The sequence below is a fragment of the Abrus precatorius genome, unplaced genomic scaffold, assembly GCF_003935025.1.
Source record: "Abrus precatorius isolate BTA unplaced genomic scaffold, Abrus_2018 Scaffold7, whole genome shotgun sequence".
NCBI lineage: Eukaryota > Viridiplantae > Streptophyta > Magnoliopsida > Fabales > Fabaceae > Abrus > Abrus precatorius.
In genome coordinates this window covers 27,414,887-27,441,451 of record NW_020874417.1, presented here as the reverse complement: position 1 = coordinate 27,441,451, position 26,565 = coordinate 27,414,887, and the positions used below count along the sequence as shown (strand labels likewise).

The following is a 26,565-nucleotide window of genomic DNA, read 5'->3' as shown; positions in this document are numbered from 1 at the left end:
CTTTTTCATTTAGAATTGTTGGGTCAGACTCCTATTGACCAATATCGAAACTGAGGTCGACTTTAGACAAGCTGCAATCCACCTATGCCATTTTTGACAGAAACCCATGCATTCCAAAGTGTCAATAAGGTACCCCCAATTCACAAAATCGTACGCCTTCTGAAAATCTACCTTGAACAGAATACATCTCCTCTTTCTCTTTGTCGCATCATCAATGATTTCATTTGCCACCACCACCCCATCCATGATCTTTCTATCGCCCATAAATGCAGTTTATCTTGATCCAATTACCTTAGACATTACTCCTCCTAAGCGTGTAGCCAATATCTTTGACAAAATTTTATACACCACACCAATCAAATATATTGGCTGAAATTCATATAAATTAAGAGGATTAGGTACCTTATTAATTAGTACCAAGAAAGACACATTAGAACCTTTGACCAGGAACTCTCTATCACCGAATTCCACAAGCGCCTGCATAAAATCTTCTTTCAGAAAACCCCAACCCTACTTGATAAAATTCAGATTCAATCCATCTAGTCCTACTACGCTTTTGGATCCACCACAACTTGCTACCGCCCCCTAAACCTCTTCTTCTAAAAAAGGCTTAACAAGGTCCACATTATCAGTTTAAGACAACTTCTGAAAATTCACCCCACTAACTTAGGTTGCTGTCTTTGAGGATCTGAAAATGGATTTTGGAAATGTGACATAACCACCCCCTTTACAACCTCTAGTTCCTCCACCCATGACTCATCCACCGTTAAATCACTAAGGTAGTTGTTCCCTCTTTGCGCCTTTAATGAATTATGAAAAAACGCTGAATTTTTGTCACCTTCCCTCAACCATCGATGCTGAGATTTTTGTCAGAGTAAACTATCACGTGCTTTTAGTGCGCACCGTAGCTTTTCCTTAGCTTTCATCCGAGTTTCTACTTGCTTAGCTGATAGATCACAGTACCTTCTGCCACAACATCTAGATCTGGAACGATGTTAGTTTGGTTCCGTTCAGCCACATCTATATCCTCAAATTGCTCCAAATTCCATGCTTTCAGATCCCTTCTCAACAACTTCAATTTCTCCTTCAAAATGTAGTTATTTGCTGATTTAAACACAATTTAATTACACTCAAACCAATAAATTAAGGATCAATATCTTCAACGATTTAATTGTAGTCCAATTTTTAGAATACTATTCACAACATAATCTTTGTACAAATTAATAAGAAAGAAATATATACATAAATAAGTCACTTACAACGTTGGCTAAACGCGGCCAATTTTAATAGTTCAGTATATACATTATTATAAAATTCTTTAAAGTATAATTTTGACTATAGTATTTTATAAGTGAAATAATTAAGTATTCTTTTTTCCATGAAGATGTTAATAACTTTTTTTAAAAAAAAAAGAACAGGTGATCATACAAAAAAATCCATGATCATTAAAAAAATTACAACTTATTTGACAAAGATTATAATGTTTAACAAACCATGTATGCACAGTAAAATTCTTGTGCAAGCTTTTTTTTTTTTTTTGGAAGGTGTAAACCATATTCATACATGCATTCCCTTTTTTTGTTTTTTATGCTGAAGATGCCATGTTCCATGATCTACTTACTCCATTCAACACAAGTCAAAACTTGGAGTGATTTTATTATTTTCATAGTTATGAACTTCAGACCCATCTAGCAGCTAACAGAAGTCTATTGACACCACACGAATGGCCCACGACATGAGAGCTGACCCAAACCCACTAAGAGAGCAAGATGTGAGATGATCGAGTCAAACTCATAATTAATGATTTAAAAAGTTAATAATAAAAAATAAAATTTGTTTTAACACTACAAAAAAATTGACATTGCATGTATATTGTATACAGTTATTTTAATTTTCATATTTGTTAAAAATAAAAAATAATTTTATATTATTTCTTTTTAATATTAAAAAAAATCCTGGATAAAATGTCAAACTAGATGATAATTGATGCTTGCGGATGAACTGGCAGTTGGCAAGGCACGAAAGATTCTTCATCATGTCTCCACTCAGATTATAACACGTGGAACAGAATAATATATTCGAACCATTAGATAAAATAAGTATATTGATTTACATCAGACTTATTATAAAACTGGAAAAGGTGCAATCCTACGAATATACTAAAAATTTTTTACAAGACATTCATAGTGCATTTGATTTATATTTGGATGCAATTATGCTTTTAAAAATTTAATATTGAAAAATGTGTGAGAAAACAAAAAATTTAATTGAATTTAAAGAATAAAATAAAATTATTTTTAAAATATATTCATAAATAGAGTTTCATATTTCAAGAATCCCAAACATCAATAATTTAAAAATACACACAAACACATGCGTCGGGTATACTTTATATATCCAAACAATTTAGTGTTAGAATTTAAAAGGATGTCTGCATAAAACTATTTTACAATAACGTTTTATTGTAATTAAACTTATAGAAATATATATATATATATATATATATATATATATATATAAAATAAATCTCACACTTAACATTATTAATTTTACTCATGAAAGAGTAAGAGGTTTTTGGAATGGTTATAATTAAGGAAGTGTATTGAATTAAGATTTTTAAAAAAAAAATTAGTTAAAAAAAGTTACGTAGATTTTAAGAGAATTTGTAAAATTTTCATAACTTTTAAGACTTTACAGATTCTACAAGACTTTTAAGTCAAAATTTTAATAGATTCTGCGGGACTTTGTAAACTTTGCAAAATTTTATGAATTTTTGACATAAAAAGTTTAAATTTTTTTTCATATATTCAAATTTAAAGAGTCAAAGATAAAAATAATAAAACATAACAATGTCTAGATAAATAATAATAATAATTCTCTGTAATATCCATAGCTATATTAGTTCTTTAAGCATTAGCGTCTTCTCGCTCTTGCTCATGGGTTTGAATAATAGACTCAAAATTATAATCTTCATTAACCAGTATTGAAGATAAGAGTCGTCCATCAGTTCAATTGAAAATTAATCAGAATAATATTCTTTGAGAAAAAAGTTATGTAATGTTGCATATGTTATTACAAATTCTACTTGTATCTTAAATAAAAATAGAAGTGTTGACTTAAAAATTATAAAATTTGATTTAAAAATACTAAATATTTTCTCAATCACATTCCTTAAGTAAACATGATGAAGATTGAAAAATTCTTTCTCATTTTCAAGGTTATTACCTTGACTTACAAAATCTTTTAAGTGATATCTTACACCTTGAAATGAAACTAAAAATTAGTGTCAGTTAAAAAATTCATAATCCACTAAAAAATATTTACCTAATTACATATGCAATATATATAATATTAGTATAATAATAATAATAATAATTATTATTATTATTATTTAAAAAATAAACATTTACTTTGAGTCACTTTAAGTTCATTTCTCCTTGTTATAACATCATTTAGTAGCTTAAAATCATGAGCCAAACTTTTTAAAAGTTTGTCTCATGATTTTTGTGACTTAGGTGAGACTAGCAAACAAAAATCCATTATTAATATATTAAAAATAGGGGAAGGATCTTCTTACACCAGTGTAAGAAAATCTTGCCCCTTGAAAATAATATAATATATTAAACTTGTAAATTATTAATATATTTAAAAGATTACAAAGTAATCTCACCTTTAAGTACGTTTTCCATACTTTATCACTAGCGATGGATATCTTTGTAATTGAGTCTCATCTAAAGCCAGAGTTGTTGCATATAAGTGTTGACATATTATTATATTATTTTTAAACCACTTCATTTGACTCAAGTAATGATTATATGTTTTAAAGAATTTAATTTTAGCATTAAGACGAGGAATGATGACTCTCCACATTTAGTTTGCTAATTGACCCATTAGCATCATGCAATCCACTTTTTATAGCATCCATTATCCGTTGCAACAATTCATCATAATCCTCCTTGGTCCAAGCTTCATACTTTTCTTTCTCCTTTCTTTTTCCTTTATTATTTCCTTGTGAATCTTCCATTTAAATTACTAAAACAACATATGTTGAAAACTAATTATATAAATAATTATAAATAAAAATACTTATTAAATTTATATCTCACCTAATAGGTATCTATATAATTAAAAATAATACTATAATCCTATAAAAGGCTTAACTGCTATGTGTGTGTGTGTGAATACCAATTTTTGCCTCCCAGATATTACCTCCAATATATTTTTTTTAAAAATAAAATAAATTCGTTTTACGAAAAAATAGAAAATTTTGGAAAAAGAGAGAGAGATCGATTCCAAAAATGAAAGCTTTACACTATGCAGGCTCATACCCAATATGAAAAACCAGTTTTAAGTATGAAAATGGAAAAACTCAGAATTTTTGGCATTTTGTATAAATCCTAAATGACCCATATAAATACATAAGTAAAATCCAAAGGGTGGAGGCGGGAGCTTTTTGGAGAAAAAAAAAAGAAATTTAGGAAAGATAGCATGTTGCTTTGGTAGATCTGAGTTAAGGAAAAAGGGGAACAAAGCACTTAATCGAGAAAAAAAGAGGGAAGAAAATGCACCTGCCATTCATCATTCTCTATTCTTACTCAAAATATTTTCCAACGAGTATATTACACAATGTATTATTTCTGTTCCTTAACTCATGACCAAATGTTTATGTTTCGAGTTTTTGCAAAGTAAAATGTGAATAGAAGATGAATGATGAGAACGAACACTTACGGGTCCTTCATTATTAATATATAATTATTATAAAAAGTTTTAGAAATGTTTGATGTATTTCAATAGCAAAAGCATTTATGAAGGTCATTAGCTTTACATAACCAATTTCAATAAAGTTATGATTTTAGATTATTATTTTATTAGTTTAAATAGTTGATAGAAAATGCTGATGTGAAATGTATTCAGTGTCATGGTTTCTAGTGATATTTGCTCAGAGTTATAGATTATATAATCAAATCATTCCTTTTTTTTTTTTTGTGCCTTTATTTTTATTTCATTATTATTACATGTTTGTTTTGTGGTACAACAAATCAACATTAGATTATGAAAAAAATATTTACATTAAGATAATTGTTAGATTAGATCCGAACATTTTATTTTTATTTTTATTTTTTATTTTTGATTTTTTTATTTTTATGTTTTATTTCTTTATTATTACTATTATAGTTATTTCTTTTATTTTATTACTTTAAAGATATTGAATTCAGCCAATTAAATCAAACAATAGGTAAATAAATTATTTATGTAAAATAAATAAGTAAAGTAGTGTGAGAATAAAAATTCTCATAATGATTTTTGCATTATTACTCAGATTCATATATTCATGTATTTGTGAATTTTTTTTTTAGTATTATTGTATTAATATTAGAAGATAGATGTAATTCAATTTTGTATCAATATTTTAACCTCTTATTTCATAGAAATAAATTACATTTTAAATTTATTTTACAATAAATGAATAAATAATATATGTTTGCATTAATTTATAACATTAGCATGTAGCTTCTCTACTGTCATATGTTATAAATTGATAAAGTTTATGTATACCTACATTACCGAGACTTTAGACAATATTAATTTATCATATGTTGTTAAAATTTAATTATCTTAATAATCAATCAAAATATATTCTTTATAATTACTATTTTACTAATCAATCAATTTAAATATATATTATTTTATTAACACAATAATTTATAATGCTAATGTGTAGCGACTCTACCTTTATGCATTATAAATTGTTAAAATCTATGTGTACTAACGTTAGCTTGGATTTTATACAACATAAATTTATCAAACTAAGTTTAAATCTTATTATTAAATAATTTTATTTTTTAATAATTTCAATATATTTACTCCATTCATTAAATAAAAATTAATTTCATATTTTAAATTTTTTAAAGTCATATTTCTAATTCTAAAAAAATTAATAACTAAACATTTTCTTACTTATTTATACAAATTTTTATAAAATCGATGTGTAATTTACATTGTCTCCGATTATCCAACAAATTATATGAGATTTATGTATAGCTTACGCTATCTTAAATTTTCTTTCAATATTAATCGTAATTAAAATTTAAATACGTCATTTACAAATAAAATATTTTAACAATTTGCAATATAGTCGTGTGATTTTCTTTCATCATCTGTATTGTTTCTCGTAGGGTATATGTATAACCGCGTTATTTTGTATCCTAAACATTATAATTTTGTGAAAATAATTTTAATTCTAAAATAAATTTTCTTTTACTAAATTTAATTTTAATTAACTAACTTCGTAATTTTTAGATAGAAATACGTGACTTTGAGTTCCATTGCACTTGGGGATACGTAGGAGCAGCAACTAGACCCGTCAAGTCAAAATAATTTTTAAATTTTTTTTAAGGTATCTATTAACATTTTAATAAATAATTTGTCTTCTTTTAAAATAATAATAATAATAATAATAGTTTAGGGGGTTAAACAAATATTTTTCAAAATTAAGATAAATTTACACAATTAATTTAAGGTAACTGTTTTTAAACGGATGTTGTAGGTGCTAATACCTTCCCTACACGTAAATGACTCCCGAACTCATTTTTAGTTTCAAAGATCATATTATTTTTAAGTTTTTCCAAGGTTTTCTTAAAATAAACTTTGGTGGCCACTCCTCTGATATTTTTGTAAATGTTTTTCGCCGTACCGTTGTGACCACTGGGTTGCAACAATATATATATATATATATATATATATATATATATATATATTGGGTATATATTATTATTTTTATATTTTAGATATTTAAACATCAATTTATTCAATTAAAAAAATACATATAGACAAATATCTCAAACTCAATAGTTAAATGTGCTAGTTAACTATTTCAAGATCTACAATTGATTGTAGAGATCATGATATCAATTTCAGCTTTTATCTTTTTTTTTCTTGACACATGTTATAAAAAATTACTACTTAAAAGTTAAAATTTTAAATGTTTTCTGTGTTATATATCTGAGGAATAAAGTCAATGGCATTGTTATTACGTTTTTATCAAATAGGAGAATGAAATGGAAATAGTAATACAGTATTATATATGATCAGTAGTGCAGTATTATTAGTAAAAAACAAAATAGAAAAAACAGGAGCATAGAAAAAAAAAGATGAAAAACTCACCTGAAATTTTTTTAAGAACTTGAAAAGTTACTTTAAAGAATCCTCTAAAATTTGATGAATGGATGAGATTGTTTTATGAATTTAGTATTTATAGATACCACTAAAAAATCTTTCAAAATCCCTCTAGTATAACAATCTTTTAAATTTTTTATATTTTTTAATACCAATAGATTACTTTTAAGTTGTAAAAAGTCTCAAATGAATATCAATGAAGTTTAATTGACTCTTTAAAAAATTTTAAAAATTCAGATTGAATACTACCGAATTATTTTTAAGTGACATGAAATTCTGATTAAATACCAACAGACATTTTTACTTATAAAAGTCTTTTAAAATCCTATAAAATTCTAAATCAATATATCTCCTTAGAATCTCATGCAGAGTGTATTTGATAAAGTATTTTAGTTGATTAAAAACTTATTTTATTAACTAAAAATTTCATTTAATTAAATATTTTATATAATAAATTAACCAAAAATTAAACTACGGGACACAATTTATATCGATCTATATCAAGTTAAAAGTTTAAAATTTAAAAACCAAATCCAAATTAAGATTACTTAAATTATAATTTGTCTGAGAAGTATACGTAATTTAATAAAGTATAGCAACATTTAAAACTTCAATTAAAAAATAATATTTGAGAAAAACAAAAGTAAAAATAAATAAATAATAATCAAGTACTCAACTCAAGAGAAAATTCATGATTTGATAAATGAATAACTTCTATAAATAGTTCCATTAAAAAAACAACCTCAAATTCATTACATAAGACTAAATTAATATCATTATATTTTCGCAAAATAATGATAATTTAATTCAAATAAAAATTAGGCTACAGAAATTTTTTATTATTTGTATCATAAAACATTAAATTATTATGTACAATAAATGCAAAACAATCCTAATTACCATATTTAAAAATTGACAAGGAAAATATTACCCTGAAAATAAAACAATAAATTGAATCTTAAAAATAATATTATTTATCATAATTTTAATATATTACTGAAATAATATAACTTTTTCATACCATAGAATGACATGTTATTTTCAAATAAAAATTTAATTTATAAATGACATCTCAATAAAAAAAAAGTATTGTAAATAAAACAAAAGTCATTTAAGTGTTTTTCATACAAATTAAAGCATGAATAATTTAAAATTGATAGGATAGATTTAACTTTTATTTTCAACCACTAAACAGTTTTTAGTTTAACTTATGATATTAAATTTGAATTAAAAATTAACTTTTTTTTATATGCAAATGAATGATTTATAATAAAAAATATTATAAATTAAAAAAAACAGTATATCATTGATAATTATATATATCTAGTCAACGGTACGTTTGAAGTCATTAATGTTAAAACTCATCAAATAAATATTAACATAATTGTTATATTGATCTTATTAATGTATACTTTAAACAAAATTGATTTAAAAACATTTAATCCTTTTAATTATTTAAAAAAATTAAATATATTATATTATATATATAATAACTATAATTTAATAAATACACGACAATATTGGTTATTACGCCAATTAGCATTTATTTTTCTACATATAAAATATTGTGCTTCTTTGGAAAAATAAATTTTAAAAAATGATTATTTATCTTTTAAAAATACCTTCTAATAAAGTGTAAGAAAAGTGAATATTTATTTTGAAATAAGCTATAACAAACACATACTTGTATTGTAATTAGACAAAAATTTCTTATATTATACAAACTAGTTAATAGTATATACAATGAAAAAGTATTTTTAATATATATATATATATATATATATATATATAATTTAATAATTTAAAAATTATATGTTTATAAATAATTATATGTATAATATTTTAAATAATAATTAAAAAATATTTTAACTTAATTTTATAACTACAAATAGTATGTATTAAAATAATAAAATTAAAAAAAATTTAGTATTTTCGTCTTCCAATTTAAAGATTAAATTTGATTTTATTTTTTTATTTATTTTTTAATTTTAAAAAATAATTTAAATAAGTCTTTTTTCGTAAAAAAATATTACCTCTATTAATATATATTTGTCTTTTTGTTTTTTTTTTATCAAATGTATTATTTGTTCATCAATCAATGTCTTTTTTCTTGAATTTTTTGTTTCAACTTTTTCCACAATCTTTTCTTCTCTCTTCATATTCTTCTTCAATTTATCTTTTTCTTTTCTTTTCTTTTTCAAAACTCATATAGAAGGAGGTGATGGAGACCATGTTTGTCACCTTAAGATGTCCTCATGACCCTAAAAGAAAGAATGTTATCATTTTTGTCGAAGTAAGATGCTTTACTATTAGTGCACAAGAGAATGTAACAATCTAGGTAACCAACTCCATCACAATAAAATTGGTGATGTCAATATAATTTGTTAGGAAAATGAAGAAAGATAATAAATAAAAAAGAAGCAGGAATAAGGAAAAAAGTTGAAACTCAAGATATAAAGAAAAAAATATGAACAATTCATAAAGATTTAAAAAAAAAAGATGAGAGTTAGTATACAAATTAGTTTGTAATAAGAGAGACAAAAAAAATATAAACGAAGATAACATTTTTAATGAATAATGACCTATCTAAAATATGTTTGAAAGTAAAATAACTAAAATAAATCAAGATAAAGTTAGAAAATAAAATTGAATTTAACTTATAAGTTAAGGGACAAAAACATTAATTTTACTTAAAATTAAAACAAGTTTAAGATATAATTTATTTTTAAATAGTATTTCTATCTATAGTTATAAAAAATTTAAATATTTACAATTAATATATATTAAAAACCATAGATTTAAGAGATAGTACTCTTAAAAATAAATTCTAAATTATAAAAAGTAATATATATATATATATATATATATATATATATATATATTCAACTTGTTTAAAAAAATCTTGGAAAACAATGTGAATTTTGAAAAAAAATGGTGTTAAAGTAATAAATTTGCAATCTCTAACAAATAAAAAGATATTTTCTACATAAAATTAAAATAAATAGTTGTTAATAATTTTGATTAAGAGTACTATCAGTAATAAATTAAGTATTATAAAATTTATAAATATAAATATAAATGTTGACATAAAACTTAGAAGTTGAACTAAAATAATTAGAAAAATTTTATATATGTAAATATATATATACATAATTTTAAAGTTAGTATAAAGTAGTTAGATAAATTTTATAAATATAAGTATATCTATTTTCAAAATTTTAAAAGTTTATAAAAGGTAATAAGAAAAAATTAAGTAACAATTTTAATTTCTAAAACTTAAAATAAAATTAATAAAAAATGCAGCATAAAAATAAAAATATTGCGGTAAAAAAATAATATCTCATATATTAATTTTAAACTAATTTAATATTAAAAAATATATGTAACTAATTATAAAAGAGAGTAAGTTTTTTAAATGTTTCACTTTCTAGATAATGTAATCTTATTTATAATATAGAAGTTGACAATTAATATTTTTAAATTATAAAAAAATATACAAATACAAATTTAAATATAATTATTTGTATTTTATTATTATTATTAATTATTTTATTTTATGAGAATAAATCATAGAGATAAGACTTATGAAATTAAGAAAAAATTATGTAAATTAATTATTTAATCTAAGATGATATATTAAATTAAAATTGAAAATAAACTTAAATTAAGTCATAATATTTTTTAAAAAGATAATAAATTAAAATAAAATTGCATACTCAAAATTAGAAAAATTAAAAATTTTAATAAAAAATAGTTTTAAAAATAAAAAAAATACATTTATAGTACAAAGACTAATATAAACAATTTCAGTCATATATCCTAATGTTGAGGCTGTTTATAGCCTATAACAAATAAATAATAACTGAGATTTATTATTTAATTAGTGCATAACAGTTATATAATGAAAACACAGGGACACATGTGTAAAAAAACTCATATAAATATATAATGACCCCAATTCCCCTCACACAGTGTTATTCCCTCTTCCTCTCCCTCTCTCCGTCTTCTATTCGAGTTTCTCACTCAAATTCCAAATCACAAACCCTCTTATCTCTGTCACTCACTCTCAGCCATATCCAATCCTCTTCCTCTCTCCGCTGATTCTCATACAGATTAGCCACTCCTTCGTCCACCCAACGCCGCTTCCTCATCCTCCCCTTCCTCAACCCTAGCCACCTCTTTTCTCTCCTTTTTATTATTATTGCTAATTATTTTATTTTTTATTTTTTATTTTTTATTTTGCCCTTGTCGCTTTCATTATCTTCTAGGGATTTTTAAAACTATTTTTAAGTGCGTTGTTCGAGCCCGTTTGCTGTGGACCCGGTTCATCATTCCTTGGTTAACAACAAACGAATATTGAAGAATCCTCCATTTCGCCATTTTGCCCCTCCACGTTTGCTTCTTGCATGGCATCATCTCAGCCCTTGCCGATGAGTCACCGTCCCCGTCGGATGTTGCCAGGTGGCAACCCCAAAAAACGCGACCGACCTGAAGCTGGCGAGCCGATGCGCTCCAATCGTCTTCTAGCCGGCTATCTCGCCCACGAGTTCTTGACCAAAGGGACTCTGTTGGGTAAGAAGTTTGAGCCTGACTCAGCCCGAGCCAGCCCTATCCCCTTCGTTGACTCCACCTCAACCGAGCCAAAGATTAACTCGCAAGCCGAAGCTTCAGCCGTGGAGCACGAGAGTTACCGTAAGGTAGCAAGCATAATGAAGACAAATGGGACCCACATAAAGGGGATTGTGAACCCCGCGCAGGTGTCCAAGTGGGTTCGCATGTAAAAGTTTGTACGAGTGATGATGACGTGGCGAGTTTTGCTTGGGCATCAGCACAGAATGTTCGTGTCTGCAAGCGCATGCATGAATCGTATTGTGCACAGGTTAGTTTGAAGTTGGTGGTTTGTGCTTGAGAAACAATCAAGGTGTAGATCATCGTCACCCATTATTTTTTTCTTCTGATTTTTCCTTTTCTTTTTCAAGTATCATAGGTTGATTTTGATGATTAGTTGTTTCTTATGTAGACCAAGTTGATCTGAAGTGGATGGTACAATTGGTATTAATCAGCATTGATTAAAAATTATTTAGATTTTGATCACTTTTAAAACATAAATATTAACGAAAAACAAGTTAATGATTATAATTATTTTTGTTGATATAATTTTCATTGAACTCTATTAATCTAAATATTATAAATTTACACCAACAGAGCGATGTATTAATAATATTCATTAATTTATTATATTAATATATTTGTATTTGTTAGTTGATATAGAAAATTGACGTATAATTTTCAATTGTATACATTACTGGTACGTTACATTGTTGGCATAGATCTATATTACTTGTATCAAGAGGCTAATTTTTATTATAAAAATTATATTAACGAAAACAAATTTAACTATTATTAATTTTTTTGTTGTTACATGAATTTATAGTATATAAAAAATAAATGCTGATATATATGGATTTGTTACCGCGCGCTTATTGATCATTACGTGTGACCTACTTATTAAAGTAATATTGTTTCATTTATCATATATGGCATCTCAACTTAAGGTTTGGATCAATGATGATATGCATCTAGATATATAACGTTACATTTCACTTTAAAATAATCGTTTACGGTGTATGGTTATGTATATGTTATGTTACGACTAAATGATGAAATAAATTATCTTTAAAATTTATAAAATTTATGTCAGCGAAAATGTATAATTATATTTTAAAAAAATAAATTCAAAGATAACACGAGTTGAGTGATAGTTCTCCACCAATGTGACTTAAAAAGAGAATCTTAGGTGTAAATGAAATAAGAAAAAATAATTTTTATAATTTAAGTTTATCCGGTAAAAACAAAATATTTGAATTTGATTAATTTATTTAAACGAGTCAAATTTAAAACTTAATTTGATTAATGATTTTAAAGTTAGACTTGATCGTAATTTAAAAAAAAAATTAAATTTTTAATAATTTAATAATTAAAATTTTTTATGCTAAAAAATTAAAATAATAATAAAACATAATTTTATCTACTGAAAACAAGGTAGCAAAATGAGACGGGGGAAATGATATTACGAAATTTTAAAAACCAGCTGTTCCTCGTACCACGTTTTTAAAATTAACTTTTATGGTTGTTGAAATATTTATAAAAAAAATAATAATAATACGAAAGGTAATATTTGTTTGGCAGAAATCAAGAACAGATTCTGCATGCATGATTCAAATCAAAAAGCTTTATCCATCAGGAAACTACTATCTCGAATCTTGCTTTGAGAATCGATCCTTGTGAACTTAGATGAATCCTCCAAAATTGCATAGAGTGGATATTTGGAAATTTAATAAAATTACATTTAAACGTGAAAAGTTATACTTTGTAACATTAATTAAATAAAATTTATTTTAAAAAAATTTAATGTGAATTCAAACTCACTAATAATAAAGATGCCCTCAGCTACTTAATATAGTTGGAACACAAATGGCATAATAAGTAAACCGATTGAAAGTAAAATGAAACTAAGCTCGATAAGTGTGATGCTTATGTGGATTGTTATTCATAAAGGATAAATGAGTTGAGTTGTACCTGTATAAGCATTTTATCACCCTTTTATTTTAATTTTTCTTTAATATTATATTTTTATTTTTTTCTCTTCATTTATCACTAGATGCATACACCTTGTGAATGTATAATACTCATTTTCAAAAGGTGCTTACCTTATTAAAAGTGCATGGAAAATGTAAAACGGAGATACCTACTACACTATGTACATGCTTAGATTTACCATGAAATCATACAAAATTGTGTTTGTAGTTACATTTGAATAATCGTAGATTACAATTTACTTTAATGGAGTTATATCTTTTGTGTTGAATTTATATTTACGTATATTTAAACAAATATTACATATATATCCAGCGTTGTTATACAGTATGAAAGTTTTCAATAGAAATTTATTTAAAAATTTAAATATAATTACATTAATTAACACTCAGTTTTAAATAAAATAAAATTTATAAACATTCATTAGATGCTTACGACTCCTCCGCAGCACACAAGCACTGCCGTGTACGCATGCAGAGAGTCACAGAGATGTGACTTAAGACGGAAGCAACTATCTTCCGCGGGCTCGCGTGCAAAGTCGGTCCATTGAGATCATATTTTTTCATTTCATTTCAACTTAAAAGAAGTAAACCAAAAACTCATTTATCCATATTGTCAAGGGCAAGTTCAACTAAGCCATATCAACTAATGGAAATGGGAAAAAAAAAAGGTCCAATTTGGCAAACAAATTATCATGAATGATCCCCTAGTAATAACTAAGATGGTAGATTTTCCATTCCAGTTTACATAGGAAGGAAACATAAGAATACCCAAAAGAGAGAAGTTTGTCTTAGGCAGCCTTCTTAATCGCAACAGACCTTGCTTTCAGATTCAGAAAGATTGCCCTGAAGCAAAAAAGTAAATCAGAGGCCCTTAATTATCAGGTAATTCATGTTGCATGTTAAAAGAACATAATAACACACACTAGTCTATCCAAAATATTGAAACTAGATACAATTCAAAATGATCAAAAGGCTAAAGCCATTGCCTCACAAAAGGGATTGATGGTGAAATATAATCATAAATCGATTCAACTGTACTACATGACTTGGATTTGTCAAAATACATGTTATTTCGAGCAGGATGGAACAACCAAGTGTCGTTAATGTATTACCAGTTAACCACCTTATGATACAATTCAAATCGAGGGAAACAAGAACAACACAAACAGTTTACACATTGCACGATGAATATAGAAAATTTAGTTGAGTGAGGAATATGTTGAAACTCAAAGCAATCTGTGCATGTCACAATTCACTGAAAAGTGAAAACCAATTATGGCACTTCAACCTCATGCTAAAATAGTAACATATTTGCATCATTTGATCCAACTCTAGGCATTGATCAAAGTGCTGAAACATATAGAGTTTGTTTGTAGACATGATAGGATAGGAAAAAATATGATATGAGAATTGAAGAAGAACAAGATAGGATTAGAGTATCATAAGTTCTTATCTCATTTTACATTTAATGCGTACTGAAATAACAAACCAGATACCTTATACTATTTGATCCTATCCATCTATATAACACATTTAATTTGCACAAGAGAGTAGGATAGAATAAACCTATAAAATAAACTTATAATATGTTGTTGGTCAAAAAATATGATAGGATAAAATAAATTATTCTATCATATTTTCTTATCCTTTTCACTAAATGAACCCTTATAATATTTGATTTAAGGTCTGTCAGGTGGACATTGCAGACCAAGGTTACAAACTTTCCCATTCAAAGGCACAACTTTTAGTTTACTTTCTCCTAGAGAAAATTTTTTTTTTTGGCTTCCATGAAACAGAATTTTACTTCCCCGTACAAACAGGCACTAAGAATGTGTTTCCTAAAAAGTTTTAAATTATGAGTAGATAAATAACTTTCCTTTAAGATACAGAGATCTAGATTCCAGAGTGAATCAAACACCATCAACATTTATGGAATCCAATTCATATCGGTTATGTTTATTTCCTTTTATTATAGACAAATTAGATTTTAGATTTAGCCTACATAACAAACAATCAAACTACAACAATGTATTATACTTGGTGGAATTTACTAGGCATAAGCCTTATAGCAAGGATTTGGTAGCTCTTGCAAGTTAAAAAGTCACAATATCATATTTATCCCACTTTACAAGTTATCCTCTCTTATGACCTTTCCCATAAAGTCAAAACTAAACCTGGTTCTCAGAGAAAATAATATAATTTCAGTCAGTAAGAATCTTTTGTAATTCAAAATGCAATGCATATCTCTTACAGAATTATTACCTGATGATGCTTAGTCATTAATTTCAGAACAGATGAATGATGGAAAGAACAAATCACGGAAGAATAATAAATAGCAATTTGAAAGATGTAACTCACCAGCATGCACCAACAAAGCTGTGAAATATAACACGGAACTGCAAAGGCATATACTGGTAATTCACCCAACCAACGATAGGCCAAAACTGCAAGTTAAAAACAATATAACTCCAACAAATTATATTTTCAAACTTCCCACATAAAAATAGCAGAAGATTATCCTCATTGCCATACCTTCCATGCAGTCAACTGAACAGAAGGGTAGTTCTTCTTAACTTTGTTCATGACTATACTCCAAGGTCTTCCTGCAAACCAGCCTCACACATTAATTATGATGCAATGCAGAAGAATTAGTTAGGATATTTTATTTACAGGTTGTGTTAATCATGTAACACCACTTGTATCATCCATAAGCCAGAAAATGTTCCAAAAGACTTTTTTGTCACAAAATCAAGATTCATTAAGTCACCAAAATGTATTAGAACAATTAATAATGCCTGGAAGCTGCCTACATTTTTGGTGTAGTCCATGAATAAAATCAGACAGAGATACTATTCTACGAAGCTTAAATTTTATATATCATTCCACGTATACTAGTATTGTAAAACTTACAATTTGTTTCTCTGTTATTTCTTGTTCTTTTCTCTCTCTCTTTTCTTTTCCATTTCAATATTCCAGACTGTTCCCTATTTTGGTTTGGCCAAGTCCTTCCTGTGGAAGTTTTATGTGTTTCTCATAGGTGAGAATAAGTACATTTTGTTAGATTCTAACTTAGAGACGTACAAGTAGTGCCTTATATAGCACTCCTCCAAATTTTAAATCGAACGTAAAGTTTCATTTGGACAAGACAGTGGGGGGAAATAAAAACTCAGTTGTTAGAAACCCTTTGTGTGCTTCTGAGTTAGGAATGATAAAAATATTGTTAGACCCTTCTTTTAACAAATGTATATTTCTTGTTGTTGTTCATGATTTCATATTACTTAAGGGTATGTTATATAAAACTGGAAAATTTTGCACTGAATTTTTAGTGATAAAAAGTTAAGCATTGAACTTGTTTTGTTTTTTCCAAAAATATTTTAGTTTTAAGTGCTAAAATGTATCAAAAGAAATTGCCCGAATTCATATCAAAGATAAGGCTAAGAAACTATTATTTAGAAAATGAAATAATAAAATAACTACTGATACATTTAGCATTCTCCATGCATTGAAATTCATTTTCAGAGTTATCCCAAGAAACATAGAAGTAAAACTGAGAAAATGAGTTGATATAGAAGGCACTGAGTGAATTCGTTTTCCAAGCAACAAATTCAAGAGGAACACACCATTTTGACATCCAAAATTTCTAATTTGCACCTAGGATGATGTATCCCAACATCAGCGATACAACAGTAACAGAATCCAAGTGAAGATTAAGTAATAATAAGCGACAACATCTTGCATTGGCATGCTGCATTATAACCATGATATCCATAAAAGGCAGGTATTTAAGGAAAGAGGGAAAGAAAAAAACATGTTTTTATTTTTGTAGTAGGGAAGTGGTGGGTGCAGAGAGGACAAGGCGTTAACAACAAAAGTTGGCACTAATCTTATTCATATAAATGTTTCAAAATCACTGTGTAAATAGAGGTGTACCATACAAAATACAAAAGTATCTTACGAATGAGCATACCTTCTATAACCAAGCCATAGTACATCATGAAGAAAAAGTTGTTCCATGGGGAACTGGTTATCTGTTCAAGGATCACCTAATAGGATATTTCATTCATTAGAGCATTACTTCAAAATTAACAAGAAATAAGGAATTATAGAGCCTAACAACATAACAATCATACAAAAGTACTATCCATATAAGTGAAGGGGCCAGAAGACAGCCAATAATACAAGCTAACTATATACCTTCTTAGCAACAGTTTCGTTGCCTTTCTTCCCCTTAAAGAGTTTGTCCATCAATTTGTGGAGAAAATGTCCAAAGGGTCCTGAGTAGGCGAAACCATAGAGCTGCAAAATATGATTTTAAATTAACTCAGTCCTTAAAAGTTTCACAACAAACTATAATTTATGCTTCAGCTTTTGAGAAAAAGGTGACACAGTTACCACGTGTGCCAACTTTTATTTCTTTTACATATATATGATCACTGATTGAGTCATGAAATGGTTAACGGTAAAGACGATATTCTAGTAAGCTTCATGGAAAATACTGATAATTCTTGTGTGAAAATTCGATCCAGAAACGGATACAGTTCAGCTTGAAATTCAATGAAATTGAAACAGTGATTTCTCACATGGAATAATTTAGAAAAACCAAAGTGAAATGGGCATCCTTACCATGAAAAGAAACAACCTTCTCAACTGAAGCTTCTTGGCCCCAGATATCTTCTGTGCCACTGCATCACTTAAACCAGCCAGAACTGCTGCAGTAATTGCCTACCAACCCACAATTAAAAAAAACAAACAAACCCATTAGTCTCTTAAAAACCAAAGGGAGAAAAAATCTTTCAACCCAATTAATCTCTTAGAAATTAAAAGAAAGCGAAGGGGTGAAAAGAGAGATTTGAAAAGGGAATTGAATATGGGGTTCGAAGCAGGAAGCGAAGGAGAAACCTTGGTTCTGAGAGGATGGAGCTGAAGCTGCTGAAGGTATTTCTTGAAAGCATCGTTGACTTTGTCAGACATGGTGCCTCCGAGATTGTAGTTTCTGGTGTTAATACTGTGATTAATATATAAGATGGAGGAGGGAGAATGAGAGTGACAGAAACATAGAAAATGTAGAAAAGTACCATAAAACGAGGTTGATTAGGTGGCATAATCAAGTGAGGCTGCTTGACAGCATGAGTCACAAGTCACTATTCACACAAAACGCAGAAGAAGGGTACATCCGTTAACCATTAACCATTAACCAAAGACTGAACAATAATGTGATCTCTTCAACGGAAAATTCCTTCTTGTTAATTAATGTCTGCCACAAACGTTTCAACGGAGAAAAAGCACGAATGCTGAGGGAATCTTTCTTTCCAATTGACTTGTATTTTTGTTCATGGGAACACCACTAGCCGAAAAACATTATATTAGTATTTTTTTTTTCTTTTATAACAAAGGCAAATATATGAAAAAAAGAAAAATGTATATGACAATATGATTGATGAAATGAAAATAAAAGGTTATATTTTAAAAATCACTATATAAATAACATATATTGAAATCACTTTTTTCCTTTTAATTGAAAAGAAATACATTTAATTTTTTTTCAAATGTTAATAATTTTCCTTAACTAAATTTGCACAAATACTTCATACTGTTTTTATTTTTTTTACTATTGTGATATTTATCAATAAAAGATCATTAATTATAACATTAATTAAACCTGTATTATTTTAATTATAATTTTTAACCTTCATTAAAAAAGTTGTATATGATAAATTTTTATTAAAATATTATAAGAACATTTATTAAAATTGAGCATTGTACTTTATTCATCATTTTAAGAAATATATTAATATCACTTTTTATTATTTAGTTTAAGGAACTATTACGAATAAAAAATTATAAAAAAAATGTTATACATTTTTTTAACTTTAATACAATATATATTTTTAATAAAAATTTACTATTTTTAATGTTTAAATTTAGAGCGAAAGATTCAACCCAACGAAAAGTATAATTTTAAAAATAAAAAATGCATTAATATTTAATAAAAATTAAAAGATTACTAGCATTTTTTTTACTAATATAATACTATACACCCTAAATAATTAACATCTAGTTACAAATTTTTATTTTTATAAAATTATTTGTTTATTAATTTTAAAGGCGGTTGAAGGCTTTTTTATTTAAATTATATAAATTAAAAAAATATTTCTTAAATTACAGATTTTTTCAAACTAATTCTCTATCTAGGATAAATTTGCCACGCCGGTGTGGTGTTTCGCCAAAGCAGTTGGCGAAATAATTTTTTTTTTTAAATTAGTTTCGCCACAAGAAGAGCAAAAATATAAGATCGTTACACGTGTATGCATCAGGATATTTTTGCATTTTTTATGGCGAAAATAAGAGTGACTTTCGCCATGTGCAGGGCAAAATTTGTTTTTCGTCATTCAAGTGGCGAAACTGGTATTTCTTCATTAAATTGGCAAAACTTTCATTAACTTTTGCCATTTGCAAGGCAAAACTTGAACACTTATCCCTCCCCATCTCCACCAACTTCTCTCACTCATATTCTTTTCAATCAATAGAAAAATGCGTGTTTGGCACACTTGAATTGGGACTTCGATTGGAGACGAACTTAGGGTACTGGTTTTGCCTTGATTTAGTACATTCTTATCTACTTGAGTTGAGCTTTTCATTGAGTAGTTGAGCAACCAGCTCTGTTCAATATTTCCACCATTCTCGAGCTACAAACACACCACTTTCATACCACAAGACTTTTGTCGACTAACACATTTGAAAGAAAACAAGTCAAATTTATATTTTTTTTCTTCATTTCATGTAAATTTATGAATGTAGTTATTGTGTATTTAATTTTAATTAAATAAATTGATTAATAAAGAAGTAATATTATTTTGTTGATATTATTTTTAAAAAAATTAGATATTAAATAAATTTTATTTGTAAAAATGCAGGATGAGTGGACATATTATAATGATATATTGGAATGGTAGAATCTATGAAGGGAATGAAGGTGTGAGTTTTGAAGGAAAAAAGAAAATGATTCAGATAAAGCAAGGAATAAGTTTTGAAGCCTTAAAAAGAAAAATTCATTTTAAACTTAATCTTGATCGTAATGAAGTTATTTCTAAATTAATTTCACGTTTTTTGATTGATAGAAATAATAGACAGTATACAGCTTTGGATATTTGTGATAATGAAGATATTGATTGTATGATAAGTGCATTTTAACAACAATCTAGTAGAAGTGTTATAGAGTTGTATGTGGATATTGCTATTGGTGAGAGTTCATTAGTGCCGTCGCAGATGATGAATTTAAATTTATCACTTTCACAGCAAAATAATAGGATGATTTTGAGTAATGATTACTATGAAGGTAATATGAATTACTTTATAAAATAATTTATTAATATATGTATTTGTTAGATGATAATTTATATATTTGTTGCAATAAATAAAGGAATTAGGATTGAAGTTGATGAAGATAATGAAGACTCAGATTACGATAGTTACAATGATGAAAGTGATGAAGGAGATATTTCACTAAACAATTCTTCTTCTATTGATGTTGAAGGCGAGTTTGATTCCAACTTAAATATACAAGAAAACAATTTAGGTGGAGGTAATATGGACTATTGTTTAATTTGTTTTGTTTTTCATTAAATATGTTGATAATAATCTTACAAATTTTTGCAAATTATGATGCAGGAGATACTATAATTCCTTTTTGGAATAGTACTCTATAATATAAGTATATTAATTGGGAACATCCTGATGAAGAGATGATTGAAGAAAACTCTCAAGATGTAAATTCATGGGTTGAATGGGATCCCTTATCGGTTGGCTTGTTATTTGATGGTAAAGAAGATGTGAAAAATACATTAAAACATTACGCAATGAAGATTCATGAAAATTATTTTGTGGCTGAGTCTAAACCAACATGTTTGTATGTGAAATGTTTGAACCATACCTCTGATTGTCCATAGAGGGTGAGGGCTTCATTGAAGAATTCAAACAAGTGAAAAATTACTAGATGGGGCGGTTCACATACATGTGTCAATCTTAGAATTTCTTAAGATCATCAAAAGTTAGATTCGGACTTGATATGTTCATGCATCGTTGGTAAGACAAATGTTTTCTATATGTTCATAATTTTATGTTTTAATATCTATATATAATTTGAATTGTTTTTAACTAAATCAATTTAATTTGATGTAGGAATGGTGAATAAAGAACCGTCGATACATATTTCATTAATACAAGAGCGAATAAGTGCACAATTTGGATACAAAATTTCATATAAAAAAGCTTGGAAGGCGAAGCAAAAAGTCATTGTTAAAGTTTTAGTGATTGGGATGAATCATACGGTATGTTGCCACATTGATTAGAATACATGCAATTACATGCTCCTGGATCCGTTTATAAAATTGAAACGAAAGAGTATGTGATTGGTCATCAAATGGATAACAGGTTTAGAGTATTTGAAAGGTTGTTTTGGTCTTTCAAACAATGTCATGAAGCTTTTAAATTTTGTAAACCTATTTTACAAGTAGATGGGACGTTCTTATATGGTAAGTATCGTCACACGTTGCTCATTGCAACAACTCAAGATAGAAACAATTGTGTCCTTCCAGTAGCATTTGCAATTGTTGAAGGAGAACCTTTGTCAGCTTGTGAATAGTTTTTGGCATTGATTCGTTTGCATGTTACAGATAGAACAGAAATTTGTTTGATATCAGATAGGCATCAAAGTATAAAAGTGGCAGTGTCAAATCTACACATTGGGTGGCAACTTCTAAATGCATATTATGTATACTGCATTCGTCATATTGCCAGCAACTTTAATCATCTGTTAAAAAATATAGCATTGAAGAAAGAGCTCATCAAATTGGGTATATATTATGAATTGAATGTTGTATATGTAGGTTATACACCATCGAAGGTCATATTTCAGCAAAAGTTAACTACATTTTGTAATCAATTTGAAGATATACAGAGGTGGATTGATTGCATATTAAAAGAGAAATGAGCATTATCTTATGATGAGGAAGGGCGACGTTATGGACACATGACCACAAATCTTTCAGAAGCTGTGAATAAGGTATTGAAAGATACTAGAAATCTACCCATAACTGCACTAGTAAAAGCCACGTATGGATGGTTGGTTGAATATTTTGTTAAGCGTGGAGAAAAGGCTATGTCTGATCTTCATAATGGAAGCATGTTTACTCGTAAAGTTATAATACAGATTAAAAAAAAATCAACAAGAGGCTTCATCACATATAGTTTGTCGATATGACATACAAAGAACTAGTTTTGAAGTGGAAGAAGCGTTTAATCCACTAACACAAAGGGATGGACAGAAATAGACAGTTATATTGGGTAGAAGATTTTGTGAATGTGGACAATTTCAGTCATATCAAATTCCTTGCTCGCATGTGATCATTGCCTGTATAGATATGAGTATTGATTTTTGGCAATATGTTGACCTAGTTTATTCAATGCAATATGTTGTAAATGCATATTCCTCATAGTAGAACCCACTTGAAAATGATTGCAATATCGTTATGAATGGTGGATAGAAGTTGATGCCTGATGTCGAAAGAGCAAGAAGTAAGGGACGACCAAAGTCAACTCGCATTAGGAATGAGATAGACTAGGTTGAGTCACAAAGTAGGCAAAGTTGTACCAAATGTAATGAAGTAGGTCATAATCGACGACATTGTCCTCAACTTAATGATGGCGATTAAATGTCAGGCAGGATTTATTGAACTTAATTTAGATTAGTAAACGTTTGGCATTTGAATATGTGTTAATGTTTATTTACCTTAATTTATTTGTGGATGTTTATTTACCAATTGCCCCCAAAGTGTGAAGGATATAAATAATAAAATAAAGATATCCATATAGTGCCTCATTAGTCATCACCCAAAGTCTTCTATTCTCCCAAATTTCTAATATAGCACTAAATTTGGCTAACCAATTTTCTCAAGTCTTTCCTCTAAGTGTAAGGTCATGTAGCTGGTCAGGTTAGTAAGGAGGCTTAAGTATATGCTGCATCATACCAAACTGACGCATCACTCGATCAGATTGGTGTCATTCACATACCTGAAAACATATCAAGGGCACCACAACCCTCCATAAGTCCATGCTGTCTCTATAGATAGGTGGCAACATGTTGATGAGCTTCATGCTGTATGGCACCCATACAATCTGTAAAAAAAATTCAACGACAATTAATTAAAATATGGTTACACTAATAAGTGTTTAATAACTCAAGCTGAAAATTATTTATTACCTCATCACGTGTTAAACGATCTAATATATATCTGTAGGACTGGACATCCTTCTTCCCTTTCCTTGTACCATGTGATAACCATCTACAAGAGAAGTTTTAATATAAACATATATTATTGACACAACAGAGGACAAAGGGTAAACTCATAATGCAGCATACAAAATGAATTCTAACTTACCTCACACCATATGAAAGATTGACACGTGTATGAGGGGGATTACTAGGTGCTAGATGGGGAAATCTATCCCAAGCCCACATCACAATCAACGCAACAAGTCCTCCAATAGTAACGCGATCAATATTGGTGGTCATGCATAGCTCTCAGTACAAATAACTTAGAACTGCAGATCTCCAACTATATTGACCGGTCAACTCAAAGTCATCAAGTAAAGTTAAGTACCTCACAGATACTCTGCTGCTAGAGTGATCAGGAAGCATGAACCCTCCAATCAGCATCAATATATATGCCTTAGCAAACTGAGTAATCTGTACAACATTCTGATTATGCATCCCAATATGATTAAAGTGCTCATCCAACCAGCTCATCTTCAAAAAACTCCCTACAAAAGCATCTGGCCCTGGTCTGATACCTAGGTGGTCTTCAACAATCTGAGCCTAATCACCTCCAGTAGGTGCTATAACCGGTCTCCCATCTATGCGTAGCCCCAATAGGATAGCAACATCCTGAAGAGTAATAGTATACTCTCCAGGGGGCAAGTGGAAAGTGTGCGTCTTAGGCCTTCACCTCTCAACTAATGCAGTAATCAGTCCCACGTCCAAAGGAAATTGTGATAAGTTAGTCACTCTAATAAAACTGGCTAACTCTAAATGCGGAATAATTTTCTGAGAAACACCTTCTAATCTACCAGGAATATTTTGACTCTTCCTGACCCTCAACATCGGGTGATCACGTCCATCCCAAATATGTTTAGAGACATGAAAACTCTGAAATCGAAAGAGTGATGAATCCTCTGACCCGAGATTAATAACCCTATTTTGTCCCGAAGATGATGTCATCTATACAAAAAACAAAATAAAAACAACATATAAATAAAAATATCAACTTCATTCGTCAATAAAATTATTAGTATTTCATGTTTAATGAAAATATGAATATACCCATAATTATATATAATGCTTATTATTACGCACAAATTATTATCACATTTAACAAAATATCCTAACATAATTAATTAGAACTTTTTTGAATTTATTATAAAATTATAATCACATTGTAATTGGACAAAAATGTCCTACTATTGTAAAAATAAAATTTTCTTTGTACATACAAAAATTTAAATTAAAACAACTTAATTAAAAATATAATATCATAACATATCAAATGTAATTTTATTCAAATTAAAAAATAAACATATGACTAACATAATATCATTATTTATTTTTTTATATTCACATACAAATTACTAACTTCATTATAATATATTTAATTAATCTTATTTAATTATAATAATTTAATCAAACAATTTTTTTTTTACATTTAAAAATTAAATTAAATTTTTTACATAATACAATTAATTTTTTTTTACATACAAATTACTAATAGTTTTTTACATTCTAATTACTAATTACTAATAATACATAACATTGAATTTATCTTATATTATAATAATAATACATAATAATAATAATAATAATTAAAATGAATAATAATATTACAAATTACTAATTACTAATTACTAATAATAGTACATAATAATAATAATTAAATTTAATAGTATGTTACCTACAAATCATATTCACATACATAATACAATATATTCACATACAAATTACTAATACATACAAATATTTAATTAATCTTAATTTTTTACATACAAATTACTAACATATTTATAATAATGAATTTATCTTTATTAATTTTAATAACATAATAAAATAATATCTACTTAATTGTTACATACAAATTTTTAATCCATTTAAAAAAAATACAAACTACTTACATATTTACAATACATAAATTTACAAAATTTATAATCTTCCTATCATAATTAAAATTTATTTACGTATACAAAATATTTTATACAATTAAACCAAATATTTCTTCTTATTATTATTAAATTATTTTATTTAACTAATTTTGTATTATTCTCTAAATAAATATGTAACAAATATATTATACAACATCATATTAATAATATTATACAAACATATAATTAACAAATAGCATTATATTATTCTTTGTCTACAAATTTTTTTAATAATTTAACATAATCAGTCAAATTTTATTTTTTAATCTATTAATCTAAACATAAATTAATGAAATAAAATTAAAAATTAACTAAATCAATTTTACTAACCTCTAATTCTTCTAATTCTCTCTAAACTGTGTTTACTTGCAAAACAAAAAATATTTTTTTCAGCATTTTAAAATAATAAACAGAATATAAATTTGCACATAAATATAAATAATATCATTATCTTAAATAGAAATTTATAAACTGTATAATCTTACCAAAAATTTTTCACTGCAATATTTTAGAAATGGAGGAGAGGAGGTGTCGAACTGAATAT

At 27.2% G+C, this 26,565-nt stretch overlaps 3 protein-coding genes across 4 annotated transcripts; 1 reads left to right on the top strand and 2 right to left on the bottom strand.

Moving 5' to 3' along the window:
• Positions 1-11,582: 11,582 nt before the first annotated feature.
• LOC113871697 lies at positions 11,583-11,957 on the top strand. Its single transcript, XM_027508797.1, has one exon. The coding sequence runs from the start codon at positions 11,583-11,585 to the stop codon at positions 11,955-11,957; it is 375 nt and encodes a 124-aa protein (XP_027364598.1).
• Positions 11,958-14,323: 2,366 nt separating this feature from the next.
• On the bottom strand, positions 14,324-20,225 carry LOC113873117 (peroxisomal membrane protein PMP22). 2 transcript variants are annotated; one of them, XM_027511101.1, is made up of 8 exons: positions 18,851-19,109; positions 18,675-18,780; positions 18,399-18,497; positions 17,970-18,071; positions 17,743-17,818; positions 16,308-16,378; positions 16,134-16,219; positions 14,324-14,618 (listed from the first exon to the last, which is right to left on the bottom strand). In XM_027511101.1, the coding sequence occupies exons 2-8, from the start codon at positions 18,744-18,746 to the stop codon at positions 14,564-14,566; spliced, it is 561 nt and encodes a 186-aa protein (XP_027366902.1). In that variant the 5' UTR covers positions 18,747-18,780; positions 18,851-19,109; the 3' UTR covers positions 14,324-14,563. The 2 variants fall into 2 exon arrangements, with proteins under 2 accessions (XP_027366902.1, XP_027366903.1); XM_027511102.1 differs by lacking the exon at positions 18,851-19,109 and adding an exon at positions 20,207-20,225 and having other exon boundaries at positions 14,399-14,618; positions 18,399-18,484; positions 18,675-18,704.
• A 3,004-nt stretch (positions 20,226-23,229) lies between these two features.
• Positions 23,230-25,050, bottom strand: LOC113871696 (serine/threonine-protein phosphatase 7 long form homolog). Its single transcript, XM_027508795.1, has 7 exons — positions 24,857-25,050; positions 24,657-24,772; positions 24,439-24,611; positions 24,212-24,351; positions 24,034-24,115; positions 23,844-23,948; positions 23,230-23,391 (listed from the first exon to the last, which is right to left on the bottom strand). The coding sequence occupies exons 1-7, from the start codon at positions 25,048-25,050 to the stop codon at positions 23,230-23,232; spliced, it is 972 nt and encodes a 323-aa protein (XP_027364596.1).
• Positions 25,051-26,565: the final 1,515 nt, after the last annotated feature.